The sequence below is a fragment of the Lathyrus oleraceus genome, chromosome 6 (assembly GCF_024323335.1).
Source record: "Lathyrus oleraceus cultivar Zhongwan6 chromosome 6, CAAS_Psat_ZW6_1.0, whole genome shotgun sequence".
Classification (NCBI taxonomy): Eukaryota; Viridiplantae; Streptophyta; class Magnoliopsida; order Fabales; family Fabaceae; genus Lathyrus; species Lathyrus oleraceus.
Genome location: NC_066584.1, coordinates 454,390,537 through 454,406,065, shown reverse-complemented (window position 1 = coordinate 454,406,065; position 15,529 = coordinate 454,390,537). Strand labels below are relative to the sequence as shown.

The following is a 15,529-nucleotide window of genomic DNA, read 5'->3' as shown; positions in this document are numbered from 1 at the left end:
GAAGAACTTGGGGCATTGAACCAAATTTATATGCTAAAGAGTGAGAGATGAATTACAAGATGCATGCAATTTAAAAAAATGATTGATCTATGTTGATTTTCAAATATAACCTAATTTTTAGATTATCATTTTCTAAATCAATTTAAATGAATGTATGTTTAGTGAGGGGTTAGTGAAATAGACAATCTACATACGATATAATAAACTCAATTGAAATTAAAAAATGAGGCAAACATTTTGAACAACAAAATATTTCAACTCATAAACTGTTTCACAAATGTACCTTTTATTGAAAAGATTCATGGAGAATGAAGACAGATAAATTACCTACTTGTCTCTGAATTGAATCCTCAATGAAAGGAGGATGAAGCTGAAGTGAGAATGACAAACTTATGTCTCATGATCTGGGTCTTTCTCACAAGTATGTAGCTTTCACATTAGCTCCGCCTCCTTGTATTTTTTCTTCATAGCAACACAAACAATTTGTAAACCACACCTATAAGTAAACATGTATATTATCATGTTAACCTGATTTGAAAACATAGTATGAATAGTTTTTTGAAATTGTTAATATAATGGAATGATTCGATCAAAAGGATCTTCTCATCTTTTAGAATTCCTTACAATTTTTTGATTCATCCTTTCGATTTCAAACTTGTAATCCTACAAATAACATGTTAACATGATTTGAAAACATAAACTAACATGACATTAACAACATGTTAGCATAAATGGAAACCCAAGTAATGTTTAATACACTGAAATCTCTATTGAACTCATGTCTTGAATGTAATAAAATTGACCTAGACACAAATTAGATTTTTAAGAAGAACAAGAAAACATAGACCATTTCATGGAGCATATATGATAACAAAGATTTTTAGATTTTTAAGAAGAACTAGTGTCATACATGGAACAAGTATGGTAACTGAGATCCATTTAAAAAATAGAGATTCAAGTAAAGATAACCTAAGAACACAAAATTTATGCCAAATGAAAACCCTAAACTTTAAACCGTAAGCTTTATCCCAAATGAAAACACAAAAATCATGTCAAACGAAAGCGTATGAAAAAAAAAGAAAAATGGAAGAACCTATACACATAAAAATGGAAGAAAACGTGTGAATAACATGGAAGAAAGCTTGTGAAGAAGAAGAAGAATGATAAAGTGTATGAACTTGACTACCTTTTAGTATGAAGAAGCTTATGAGAACGAGTTTGCTGCATGTGGAAGAGAGAGATGTTAGGACTTTTCTTTTTGAGAGTGACAACTATTATGTGCGAAAGCTTGATAACTTTGATTATATATATGTAAAACTTATCACCACTATTGTTAACAAAAACCGTAATAAAATATAAGTATTATTCACAACAATTTCTTGTAATAACTGTGGTAATAAATATTTTAATATTAATATATTTATAAGACTATAAGTAGAAGCCTTTTTTATAACGAAAAATATAAAAAAATTGTTGGTGTTGGGATTCGAAGCAAGTAAACTTTCATTTATCACACCAGTTCTTATTAAGGACCGTGATGAAATGTTTTTACATAAAACAATAAAAAATTAAGGCACGCGGAAATGAATTATTACTATGGTTATTTAAACGGCTGCAATAATATGGTGTTACTAAAGATATATTTTATAGTAGTGGGTCCCTCAACCATTCAGCTTCTTGACCAGCGTAAGTAAGAGCCACGAACTCTGATTCCATGGTTGAAAGAGTAGTACATGCTTGTTTCTTGCTCTTCCAAGAAATTGCACCTCCATCTAGTGTAAATATCCATCCAGTTATGGATTTATGATCTCCAACACTCGATATACAACTCGCACAAGTATATCCCTATAGTATGGTAGGGAACCCACCATGATGAAAGCCAAGATTTTTGTTTTTTAGAAGATAATCAAAAATCCTTATGATGACCTTCCAATGCTCATTATTTTGATTGCTAGTAAATATACTCATTTTACTGACTGTAAATTCTATATCGGGGCTAATGCATTATATGAAATACATTGGACAATCAATTGCACTTGCGTATTCCAATTGATCTACAACTCTCCCGTCATTCTTTTGAAGTTTAACACTAGGATCAAATGAAGTGGTTACATCCTTAAGGAGTAAGTGTTTGAAATTATCAAGCATTTTCTCAACATGGTGTGTTTGACAAAATTCATAATCCCCATTATTTCGCTTTACTTTGATCCCAAAAATTGTGTCAACTAGTCCAAGATATTTCATCTTGAATGTGGAAGTTAGAAACCTCTTTGTTTCTAAAATTCCATTCATCTTGTTGCTAATGATCAACATGTCATAAACATAGAGACAAAGAAATATTATAATGTTTTCATGCACCTTTGTATACAAACACTAAGAATTATGAGTAAATCCATTTAAGAGTATGATAAATTCAAACTTTTGATGCCATTGCTTTGATGCTTATTTTAATCAAATAAGGATTTAACAAGCTTGCACACGTTTTCTTCTTTTCCAAGAAGCACATAGCCTTGTGGTTATTCCATGTAGTTTTCTTCATCGAGATCTCGATTTAGGAATGTTATTTTAACGTCCATTTGATGAACTATAAGGTCATTCAAAGAGGCTAAAGCAAATAATACTCTAATTATTGTCGTCCTTGCTACTGGTGCATATGTGTTATAATAATTAACACCTTCCTTTTGTCTAAATCCTTGGGCTACTAATATAGCCTTATAGGTGTTTAGTGTACCATCAATATGGTACTTCTTTCTAAACGCCTATTTGCATCCAATGGGACTTGATCCCTTAGGTAAATCGGCAAGTTCCCAAGTATATTTTGACATAATTGAATCCATTTCGTCTTGAATAATATCCTTTCAAAAGGAAGAGTCTCTTGAAGCAATTTCTTATTTATAGGTTTAAGATCATATGCCACTTGAATAATAATAGGGATCTTTCGAACATAATTCTCACAATTTCCTTAAACTAGATATGAAAAATAAGTTGAGAATCGATTTCGTTTGGTCATAGATCCTTTGCTTTTTGGGCTCTTTTGCTTATCCTAGGCTCGGGTTATGTTTCAACCATCCGTGAAGGACTTTCGGGTTTTATTTCAATAACCCATAGAGAATCTTCCTCACGAGATTCTTCATTTATGGGAAACTCAATTTCCTTATCCTTTGTAATAAGGTTTTCAAAAAATTCCACATCTCCGGATTCAACAATTAAATTAGAATACAAATTTAAAAGTCTATATGCATTACTATTAGGTGCATATCCTACACAAGCACATTTGATCCCTCGAGGTCTGAATTTAGTTCTTTTAGGATCCATGCTCTTATAGTAGGCTACACACCCTCACACTCTAAAAGAACCGATGTTTGGTGCTCTACCTTTCCGTACCTCATATGGAGAAATACTAGTTTTATTTAAAGGAATTCTATTAATTATATGGAAAGAGGATAGTAAGGTTTCACTCCACAAATTAAATGGCAATCCAGAATGCATCAACATGGCATTTATCATTTCTTGATATGTCCGATTCTTTCTCTCGGCTAGACCATTTTTTGTAGTGTACGAGGTAAGGAACATTCATGTATAATTCCATATTCTTCATATTATGCATCAAATTTAGTATAAAAGTATTCACCTCCCTTATCACTCCTAAGGACTTTGGTACTTCAAATTAATTAATTTCTACTTTCTCTTTATAAAGTATGATGATTTTGTCAATCTATCGATAATCATCCATATAGTATCATGCCCTATAGGAGTATTCGGTAATCCCGTCACAAAGTCCATGGAAATACTATCCCACTTCCACTCTGGAATGTCCAAAGGCCGCATCAAGCCTGAAGGTTTCTGGTGTTCTACTTTGACTTCTGGCAAGTCAAACACGCGTGCACAAATTGTGCTACATCTCGCTTCATTCCTGGCCACCAAAATATTTTCTTGATATCCTGATACATCTTTGTAGCCCTAGGGTGAATACTTAAACTACTCCTATGACTTTCCTTAAGAATAAATTTCTTCAGTTCAGGATTGTTAGGCACACATACTCTACCTCAAAACCTCAACACTCCATATCCATCTACCTTAAAATCACCATATGCACTTGCATTCTTTGAAGGCAATAAATCCACCAGCTTAACATCCAATTCTGATTCTCCATGATCTCATTAAGGAATTCATTTTTTACCTTTAACATATCCAACATCACACTTTCCGGTGTCATTTCACAAACCATACTCATATCTCTAAACTATTCAATTAACTCCAATTCCCTAACCATCAATGCTGACATATAAATAAACTTTCGACTTAAAGAATTAGGCACGTCGTTAGATAATTTAAACCAAAGTTATAATCCTTCAGAAATTCCAACCACCTTCTATGCCTCATGTTCAGCCTTTTGATCAAATAAGTATTTTAAACTCTTATGGTCACTATATACCCCGAACTTGAACCATAAAGATAATGTCTCCATATTTTTAACACAAATACCACTGCTGTTAGTTCAAGATCTTGAGTGGGATAATTTCTCTCATGTACTTTCAGTTGTCGTGAAGCATACCCCACCACCTTACCATCCTGCATCAACACACCGCCTAAACCCATCTTAGACACATCACAATATACCACAAACAGTTCAAAAGGATGTGGTAAAATTAAAACTGGAGTTGTAGTCAACTTCTTTTTGAGTCCTCTAAAGATTTCTTCACAATGGATATCCCAAACATAGGCGTGACCCTTTTGAGTCAATGGAAGAGGTAAATTTGAAAACCCTTCAATAAACCTACGATAGTAACCAACCAATCCTAAAAAGCTTTTGATCTCTGTAACTGATTTAGGAGTTCCCATTGTAGTACTGCATCTACCTTGGACAAATCCACTATTATGCCACCACCAAAAATCACATGACCCGGGAAACTCACTTAAGGAGTTGTTTGCCAAAAATCACCAAAAATCACACTTGGTATGATAAATCTCTTTTCAAGTAAGTCTTCCAACTGATTCTTCAATTCTTCCAATTCTGATGTGGACATTCTGTATGGTGCCAAAGAAACCGGCCTAGTACTAGGTACAAGATCAATAGTAAACTCCACCTCTCTCTTGGGTGGCAATTCAGACATGTCATCTAGAAACACTTTTGGAAATTCACACACCACTAGTAACCCTTCAATGGTTTCCTGACTCTCCACAGATAGAGAGGAAAACATTTCAAATGCTTTAGCTTCATCTTTCAATAATTCCTTTAATTCTTTAGCAAATATGAAATCATCATCTTGTTTATCTTCAGGAGCAAGAAACCGTTAAGTTTTGTTGTAACAATTGATATAAAGATCGTTGAAATCCAATCATTTCATTCCCATAATTACATCCGTATCTTCCAGTGGTAAACAAACTAAATCAATACCAAAGTCCTTGCCAGAGATGGACAAAGGACAATTCAGACATACCAAAGAATTAATCACCAACCCGTTAGCTGGAGTGTTGATAACTAGTCCATTATTCAGAGTAGACAAAATAAGACCCACTTTTTGTACAAAATTAGGATAAATAAACGAGTGTATTACACCCATATCAATAATAGAAATCAAAGGAATGTCATGAATATAACTTATACCTCTAGTCAACCTATCAGAACTGTTAGGATGAGATCCAGTCAACATAAACACCTTCCCCTCAGTCTGGGCTTTCTTTGGTTTCTGACAAGTGGGGATGATGTGACCAGGTTCCCCACAATTGTAGCAAGTAGGCACATTAGTTTTATAATCAGCGATCAGATGTTCTGACTTCCCACATTTGAAACATTTCTTTTCATCACTTTTACGTTCATTAGCGTGATGTTCTGCACCACCACACCTGTAGCACTTGATAGGAGCATGAACCTCTCCCACATTTGGCCTTCTACCATCTGAAATTCTCTGTTTCCCTTTGTCAGCTGGAACACTATACAACTTTCCATGATTCAGCTGCTTTCCTTTTTCTCACTCAAACTTTTATAATTAGCATACCTAGCCCTAGTGTCCTTATCATATATTCTGCATTTGTTCACAACTTCAGGAAATCGGCGAATCTGTTGATACTCGATGTCTTGATTCATCTCAGGATGCAACCCATTCTCAAACTTGATACATTTGGAAACCTCTGCAGCTGTATCATTGTAGTGTGGACAGAATTTCACAAGTTCCTCGAACTTAGTAGCATATTCATCAAAAGTTGAGTTCCCTTGTTTCAATTCCAGAAACTCAATCACTTTCTTACCATGTACATCTTCTGGAAAATACCGCTCCATAAACTCTCCTTTGAACATAACCCATGTGATTTCATTACCCGTAGCTTCTAATCTCTGTGAGTGTTACCTCATGAATCATCAGCTTCCTCAGTCAGCATATGTGTACTAAACTGTACCTTTTGGGCCTCAGTATATGCCATTACCCTGAAAATATTCTCAATGTCCCTAAGACATGCCTGTGCTCCCTATGGATCATACCTGCCTTTGAAGGTAGGCGGGTTGTTACTTTGAAACTTTCCCAAGCTGGGGAACTCATCATTTCCTCCCTGTTGGTTGTTCTGCACAACTTGAGCCACTGCTTGTAAGGCGACAACAATATCACTATCATTTCTTCTAGCCATATTCTAAACATATCAACAATATGGTTAGAAGAAACGTATACCAATAGTGTTCACACACTATTCACATACTAAAAATTTATAAGACATTATACACCTGGATGAACGGACCAACCTGCTCCCATACCACTTTGTAACACCCTACTTCCCGATTTAAATAAATAAATAAAATATAAATAATTAAATCAAGTAGGATTTCACATACATATAATTTGAAGTTTAAAAATTTACTTCAACTCATATAATTCACATTGTTATAGGGAAATTAAAAATATTTTTGTTCGACATCCAAAGTCTCACCCAAACATCCAAACAATAGTAGTTTAAAACACAAATACTTATTATTTAAAGACATGTAACATGAAAAACCCATAGATAAAACAACCCCATAGACAAAACAGCCTCGGTGTTACGTATCATAGCGACTCCACTAGAAGACATGACCGATAGCAACATATCGTTCACCGTCAACTACTCATGTACCTGATTTTTTGTACTCCAAAGGAGTACAGACACAACAAACAAAAATGGGGTGAGAAACACATTAATATAATTAATTGGTGCATAACATGCTAAGGATAGTATTCATGCGTCATGCGCCATAATCATTCACAATCCACATTCTCACAACAATCAAATGACACACGATATAATGAAAATGAAATGATACTCCATAACTCGATCCAATTCATGTGGTACCGATTTTTTATCAATGGTTCATCATACAAACCCGATCCCCCTTCGTAATCCCGAACTTCCCCTTCGAAATTCTGGATAAGTTTAACGTTCGCCTTCGAACTTAAACTTATCTCCACCAACTCAATAATTTATGAATGTATGGCATGGCAAAAAATGCAACTGACACACTTGTCATTATTCATGTCGTGATCCAGAATCGATCACACAACTATAGCCACACACAACATAATCCACCCTTCTGGATTATCACAATCAAAAGTGAACAAACAACTCAAACGATTCATCATGTCACAATAATTTACCGATACGAACTTCGTTATGATTCATTCTAACACACACGAATATTATAAAATATCATGGTCCACCATTGATCATTCAATACACCTATCTAATATGTAGTCCACCCTTATGGACTACCACTAATGTCATTAACACACATACCAATCATTTGTGACACAACAATTAAATTACCGATACAGATTTCATTCATATCCATCATATTTTTACACTTACTTCAACCTACTGTAACCCTCTGATAAATCCATTAAAATGATTCTTCCCCTAAATCAAAATTATAGTACTCTCTCTCATCTAACCAACAAACCAAAGCCCATCTTAAAATCTGACACGAGTCAAAAGTTATGACTAAAACCGTACAAAGGATTTTTAAAAAATGATGTTGTTTGGAAGGAATAAAACAGTACGAACCCAACACATCCCAAACCCCAATTTCCATACAGTAAACATCCCTCACAATATTTTTCAAGGATTTTTATAATCAACCATGTACATATATCAACAATTGATTCACCAAACACCAACATATTATCACTTTATAATTTGCCATAATCTGTTCATCATGTTCATATCCCCAAAACCCTTATTCCATGATCATGACAGAAAAATTCGGAAAGCATCATCATATCAAATTTATACAACAATCAAGAATTTATATATAACAATTACAATCTAATCATCTTATATACAAACATTGTAAACCACCAAGAATTTTAATCAAAAATATGGTAAAGAGTAAACCTAAGAGGGAAAGACTCCTCACTACCCTCTCATGGATATACACCCTTATAAGAATAGTTTTTCTCCCCCTTACCTTAGATTGTTAAGCTCCAATTCTCGAAAATGATGATTTTCTTGATCCTCCTAACTTTTCCTCTTCTCTTCCTATCTCCATTTCCCCCAATTTTTCACGTATTTTGTAACTTCCCCACTTCTCACTTCCAATTTCCTTATAACAACCAATTTCCTATTTTTATTTAAAATTTAATACTATTATTTTATTAAATCTAAACTAAATATTTATTTTAATAAATTCAAGTCAAATATTTATTTTAATATATCACTGTAACAATAATAATTTAAAAATAAATATTAAAATATTAACTATTACTATTATTTATATAAATCATCCTAATTAAATAATAGTAACAACCACTACTTCTCCCACCACCCCCATATCTCTATCTTTTTGCTCACACACCTCCAACACCTTAAATTCTAATTTCTAAGGTTGATGTACTGCATTCAAGGGTCTCCCTTAACACAACATAACATCACAACACACATAAATTGCACAATTATATTAAGAAAACAAATAATAAAATTTCGAGGCGTTACAAGTGTTGGGTTAAAGAAGGTGTTTTGGGCATAAGCTATTTCGACAACAACATATCTGATAAACAGATGTCCTTCGACTGAGTTATAAATGAAAACACCTGAAGAAGTTTGGCCAGGACACCCACCAGATCTCGACAGACTTAAATATTTGCATGCATAGCCTATGCTCACATTAGGCAAGACAAGGTTGAACCCAAAGCTCTAAGATGCATGTTCATGGGATATCCTGAAGGAGTTAAAGCTTATAGGCTATGGTGCCTAGAGTCAGGTCACATGAGGTGTATCACTAGTCAAAATGTAGTTTTCAATGAAGCTGAGATGGATTCCAAGAAAACTGATTACGTTAATCGAAGTGCACAAATATTTGAAGAAGAGCTGGAACATGAAGAGATTCTTGTTGAGGTGAAGCATGTCAATGCTGAATTGCGTATCCCAAATCAAGTCGAAGAAGAAGCACAAAATGCTGAAGATACTGAGGAAGTTGAGGAAACTGTTGATGACTACCTGTTGGCAAGAGATAGGCCGAGAAGAGTCATCAAGCCACCTCAAAGACTTGGGTATGGAGATCTTATAGCTTATGCCTTAATCTCTGCAAGTGAGGTTCTAGATGAAGAACCTAGAGACTATAAGGAAGTTATGAGGAATCAAAATAAGACTGAATGGCTGAAGTCCATGAATAATGAGATGAAGTCTCTTCATGATAACCACACTTGCGAACTGATCAAGAAACCTGCTGGAGCCATATTAGTCAATTGTAAGTGGATTTTCAAAGTTAAGGAAGGAATCAAAGGAGTGATGTCGAAGAGATATAAGGCAAGATTGGACACAAGGGGTTTCACTAAAAAAAAGGTGTGAACTTCAATGATGTATTCTCTCTTGTTGTGAAGCACATGTCCATTTGAATGTTACTTGCCATTGTGGCATAGTTCGACCTAGAACTAGAACAAATAGATGTGAAAAATGCTTTCTTGTATGGAGATCTAGATGAAACAATCCTGATGAGGCAACCTGAAGGGTATGCAGAAAAGCAAAAGGAAGATTATGTGTGCAAGTTGAATAGATCTTTATATGGACTAAAACAATCTCATCGACACTGGAATAGGAGATTCGACAAGTTCATGGCACACATAGGTTTCATTAGAAGTCAGTTCGACCACTGTGTTTACTTCAGATTTTGACATGGAAATTCATTTGTTATTTAGTTGCTTTATGTGGATGATATTCTCATAGCAAGCAACAAAGTCGAGGATGTAATGAAGGTGAAGGCTAAACTCAATAAGGAGTTTTACATGAAGGATCTGAGAGCTCCATCCAGGATTCTTGGGATTGACATCCGAAGAGACAGAAAGCAATCAGAATTTTTCTTATCTCAAGAGACATACCTACAGAAGATTTATGACAAATTTGGTATGTCGAATTCAGATCCTGTTATGACTCCGAAAAACCCTCAATTCAAGCTAAGTACAGATAAGTGTCTCAGTAGTGAGGTCGAAAGGGCTTATATGGATAGCATCCCATATGCTAACATAATAGGTTCTTTGATGTATGTTATGGTATGTATTAGACCCGATATAACATAAGCAGTAAGTCTTGTAAGCAAGTACATGACGAATCATGGAAAGGCTCACTGGCAAGTATTGAAGTGGATTCTAAGGTACATGAATGGGTATATGAACAGAGTCCTGATTTATGGTGGAGCATGTGGTGAAAATAGTAAAATAGATATTTAAGGGTATGTCGACTCTGATTATGCAGCTTGTATGGATTCTAGAAAATATATTTCTAGATATGTGTTCATTATGTTTGGAACAACAATCAGTTGGAAAGCAACACTTCAGAAGGTTGTTGCCTTATCAACCACTGAAGCAAAATATATCACCCTCACTGAAGCTATGAGAGAAGCATTATGGCTTGAAGGTTTTGCTAAGGAGCTGAAAATTCAAGGTCAAGTTATCACTGTTAAATGTTATAGTCAAAGTGTTATAGACCTGTCGAAGAATTCAGCCTATCATGAGCGAACCAAGCACATCGATGTGAGGCTGCATTTCGTCAGAGGGGTAATCGAGTATGGAGAAGTCCAAGTGCTGAAGGTTTCGATAAATCACAATGCTGCTGATATGATCACCAAGACATTACCAAGTTACAAGTTTTCCCACTGTATGCAATTGATAACGCTGCATGAAGAAATCTAGTTTATTCCCTTGATGTTATAGAGTTTGTTCCAAGGTGGAGATTTGTGAGATATTGGATCGAACCCTAGTATGATTGAATGGTAGCTTCTTGGTTCGACAATCTTGACATGATCATTAGCTTGTGTTGAAGTCTGTGCGCATATTATAGTCGAAGTATGCTAGGATTGTTAACATGTCGAATTTGGTCTGTTTGTTATGCCCAATTATTTAGTTAGTTTGTTCTCTAAGTTAGCGTGTGTAATTGACCTATGTATAAAAGCCCATTAGTTTAGTGTGTTAGTTTTCTTATAAATAACATACTAGTCTTCCATCATTGCATAACACAAATCCTAATTAGGGTGAGAGAGGTTATTTGCTACTCTGTAACACTTGTAATATTGTTCCCAAGAGAAAGTAAAGAATAACAATGTATAACCAATTTCATTGTGTTCTTCTTGCTTCCCTCTTTTCTATCTTTGTGGATTTCTTGCCGATCAAGAAACCGATTATACTTTATTATTCCGACATCATTTTTCACACCAAGATCGATCGAAGAGTTTTGAATTATTACTGAAAGGAAGGATTAATGCTCATTAATACAATTCTTTGTTTATAAAAAAATTCTCTACACAAAAAGTGAGGAAACATAGAAACTTAGTAATATAACTTACACAAATTACAATGTTACATGATATCTTTATTGACATTACACTCTTAGAGACACAAATTAAACATAATGAGAATGATAACTTATGGTTAGCAGTAATTACCAAATCTAACCATTTACTTCTTAGTATCCAAAATATTTATTTGACAAAAACAACTTATTACCACAAATTCCTCTAATTTACAACTAAGGAACCAACTCAATAATGCTAGGTCCATTTCCATCACTTACTTTCTCATCTTCAAGACAATCAACTTCAACAAACCTCTTCCAAAACCAATGTTTCTTCCACACTCTCTGTGTCATCTCTTCAATAGGAACATTCTTTGTCTCAGGGACAAGAAAAAACACAAAAATCGACATGATCAAGATCCATCCAGAGAAGAAAAAGAAGATACCATACTTGAAATAACAAAGCATCGAGAGAAAAGCTTGTGCGATAACAGAAGTGAAGAGAAAGTTGACACAAACTGTTACACTTTGTCCTGCAGAGCGAGTCTCTAATGGAAATATCTCACTTGGAATAAGCCAACCAAGTGGACCCCATGACCATGCAAACGCAGAAACAAAAACACAAACCATAACTACCACAAGAGCTGCATAACCTTTTGAGAGTTCCTCAGAATTATCCTTCACCTTGATACCTAGTACAACTGCTATCACCATTTGTGACAAAAACATTTGCACACCAGCTTCTAATAAGAGCTTTCGACGCCCAAGTTTATCGACCGAATATATCGAAACTATAGTCGAGACTACATTAATAGCACCAGTAATCACAGCAGAATAAAGTGCAGCATCATTCTTAAACCCTAATGTATTAAACAAAACCGGAGCATAGAACATGATCGCATTGATGCCGGTAAATTGTTGAAAAACCTGTTCATTATCAAAAACACAAAAGATTATAAATCTATAATACATATAGGAATCTGCAACAAAAACATTAGTACAATGTACCATTAGGGCAATGGAAATGACAAGTTGAGGTCTATTATTGCGTTTGAGGATATTTCTAAAAGGATGTTTCACTTGTTTAGCAACACGACTCGCCTCAACAAGCTCGAAGAACTCAGGATCGACGTTGTCTGTGCCGCGAATCTTTCTCAGAACAGTTTTTCCTTGTTCTAAGTGACCACGTTCAATGAGACTATTTGGAGTGTCCACAACCAAGTAAGCTCCTAAAGTGAGGAGTAATGCTGGGATACCTCCTAATCCTAGGGATACCCTCCAACCCCATTCACCTTTGATTCTGTTGTTGCAAGATATATATATTCAGCATCAACAATTATGAAAAAAAATGATACAAAGCAATTAAAGAAGTTACTTGTTGGTGAAGTAATTGACAAGGTTTGCAAAAAGAATTCCAAGTGTGATATCAAGCTGAAACAGTATATTCAATGCTCCACGTATTCTAGAAGGTGCAATCTCTGAAAGGAAAACTGGCACAGCCTGTGACCATAAAAAGTTATTAGTGAGTTCCAAAAGCCAATTAGTATTAATTAATTATCATTTGTTAAATAGTTGATTAATTGAATTAGAGTAGAGTCGTGCATGGTTTGTATTACACAAAGTATTACTTAAGGAATCAAAGCTAAAGTCCAAGTATTAATGACTAAAACTAGATAGAGATAGGTATAAAATAAAATGAATGGAACTTGTCAATGAGATAATTTAATGATTAATTAAGCATATTATATAATTTTTTGATTAATTAAATGAGATCATACCCAAAGTTGTCTCCAGCAAGTGCAAGTGTTGACTCAACAATGTCAACTATAGTAGAATGCTATTATTTAGCCTCTCAAAAAAATGCTTTGATTGGTTGTTGTGTGTATATGGATGTGTTCATACAAGAAATAATCATTCACTAAAAAGTTGAGTCTAACGTTGTGTTCTTTATTTTTATTTTTGAGTGAGTAATTTTGGTCCCACTATGTTTAATAAACCTTTTAAAATTGATTAATGTAGACAATGGATTCTAAAATTTGTACATTAATATATTAAACAAGGAGAAGTACTAACCTGGTTTGCAAATCCAATTCCACAACCAAGTAAGATCCTACCACATATAAGCATGGCAAGGTTTTGAGCAGCTGCATTAAAACCAACTCCAGCAATGAAGAAGAAACCAGCAATCAACATTGTGAGCCTTCTCCCTAGTATCCGAGTAGTATAAGATGCGAAGAATGTTACCATTAAACCAGCTAGATACAATGATGAAGTGAATAGCTGCAACCCTTGGTTGTCGTATTTGCAGTAGTTACTTTCCGATCCTTCTTCTGCAATTTGACGATACACTTTCGGAAAGAATTTCTCCAAAAAAGGCGGCATCGATGCCACACCACCTTAAAATATGATTTGGTTAGGATGTGAAAGGCAGACTACCGCATACCGAAAACATAGTTAACTTATATAGAGACTCTGAAAACTTAAGACGAATCTTTCGTACCTGAAACTCCAACGTCGTAACCAAACATAAGACCTCCTGTGGCAGCCATCATGCATGAAATGATAATGATAGGAGTTATCTTTGCCTCAAACTCTTTGGTATTGTCTCCGGTGAAGCCTCCTCCGGTCATGGTTTCTAATCTTATCTTCAACAAAGCTTTGGTAAGTGATCCTCACTGGCACAACAGAATCGTGATACTAGATGAATTGAGTGACTAGATTGAGAGGGATATTGTTCTTTGGTTATGGAAATGGTGCATGATGTTAGCTTATTTATTTAGCCTTTGTTTTTGGATTTATCGATGGTAATTCAATGCAGTAGGAATGGAATTACATCATGTACTAGTAAATCGTTTGTTCCTTGTATGATAATTTTTTTTTTTTTAAATATATTTAAAGTGTGAAATACTTTTTTTTTATAAAGAAAGTATAAAATGAATGTATATGTTTATAAACTTCGAAATTAAATATATATAGAAAAAAAACTTAAATTAGAATTCAAGTTTATTAATTTGATATATCATATTAAGATTTAATAGCCGTTTGTTTTAATTTTACAAAATAGATTTTTTTTTAATTTAAAAAATAAATTTATATAAATATTTTTGAAAATATTTATAAAAAAATATTTTTTTATAAATTGAAAGACTAATTTTAATATTTTGTCATAAATATACTAGTTAGAACAACAACCAATGTAGAAGATTAATGATAAACGAAAGTAAAAGATAATGAACATGATCGGTCTTTGTTAACTCAGCTCGATCAATGGTATCTACCTATGCGACAATAGAGCAACTAGAGTTTCCTTGTTTTTGTCTTATGAATCTTCTAGTGTCTTATGAATCTTCTAGTGTTATATATAATACTAGGGTATCTGTTCCTAATAAACATCTTTGGATAATTTTTCTGAAGCGGGTTAGGAGAGATAATAAACACAATGGAGATTTAGTGTTGCTTCCTCAATGTGAAGTCTTTTTATACCTATCACACCTCTAAGGATCATTTAGGAAATGTTCCTTCGAATCTCATGTTTAAATGATGTTGATAACGTTTCTCGTCCTCGTTACTATCGTGTAATGTCTTCTTCATCACTTTTTGTAACTCCCCTGCAACCATGGAGTTACCCTGTAACCGTTGCGCTTGAATTATACACATCGTCTGGAAACATGTCTCGCATAGCCATGCAATCCGAATTCCGACTTGTCTCATACGCAGCAAACCAACACTTGGTATTTTCTACGGGTACTCGGCATCCCGACTTTTCATGCTCGTCTTTAGGAATTCT

At 34.4% G+C, this 15,529-nt stretch overlaps 1 protein-coding gene across 1 annotated transcript; it reads right to left on the bottom strand.

Annotated features, from left to right (window-relative positions):
• Nucleotides 1–11,841: 11,841 nt before the first annotated feature.
• On the bottom strand, nt 11,842–14,476 carry LOC127092756 (sugar transport protein 13). The gene is made up of 5 exons (XM_051031645.1): nt 14,243–14,476; nt 13,816–14,138; nt 13,118–13,242; nt 12,751–13,042; nt 11,842–12,669 (listed from the first exon to the last, which is right to left on the bottom strand). Exons 1-5 carry the CDS (start codon nt 14,370–14,372, stop codon nt 11,977–11,979), a joined length of 1,563 nt encoding a protein of 520 aa, XP_050887602.1. The 5' UTR covers nt 14,373–14,476; the 3' UTR covers nt 11,842–11,976.
• Nucleotides 14,477–15,529: the final 1,053 nt, after the last annotated feature.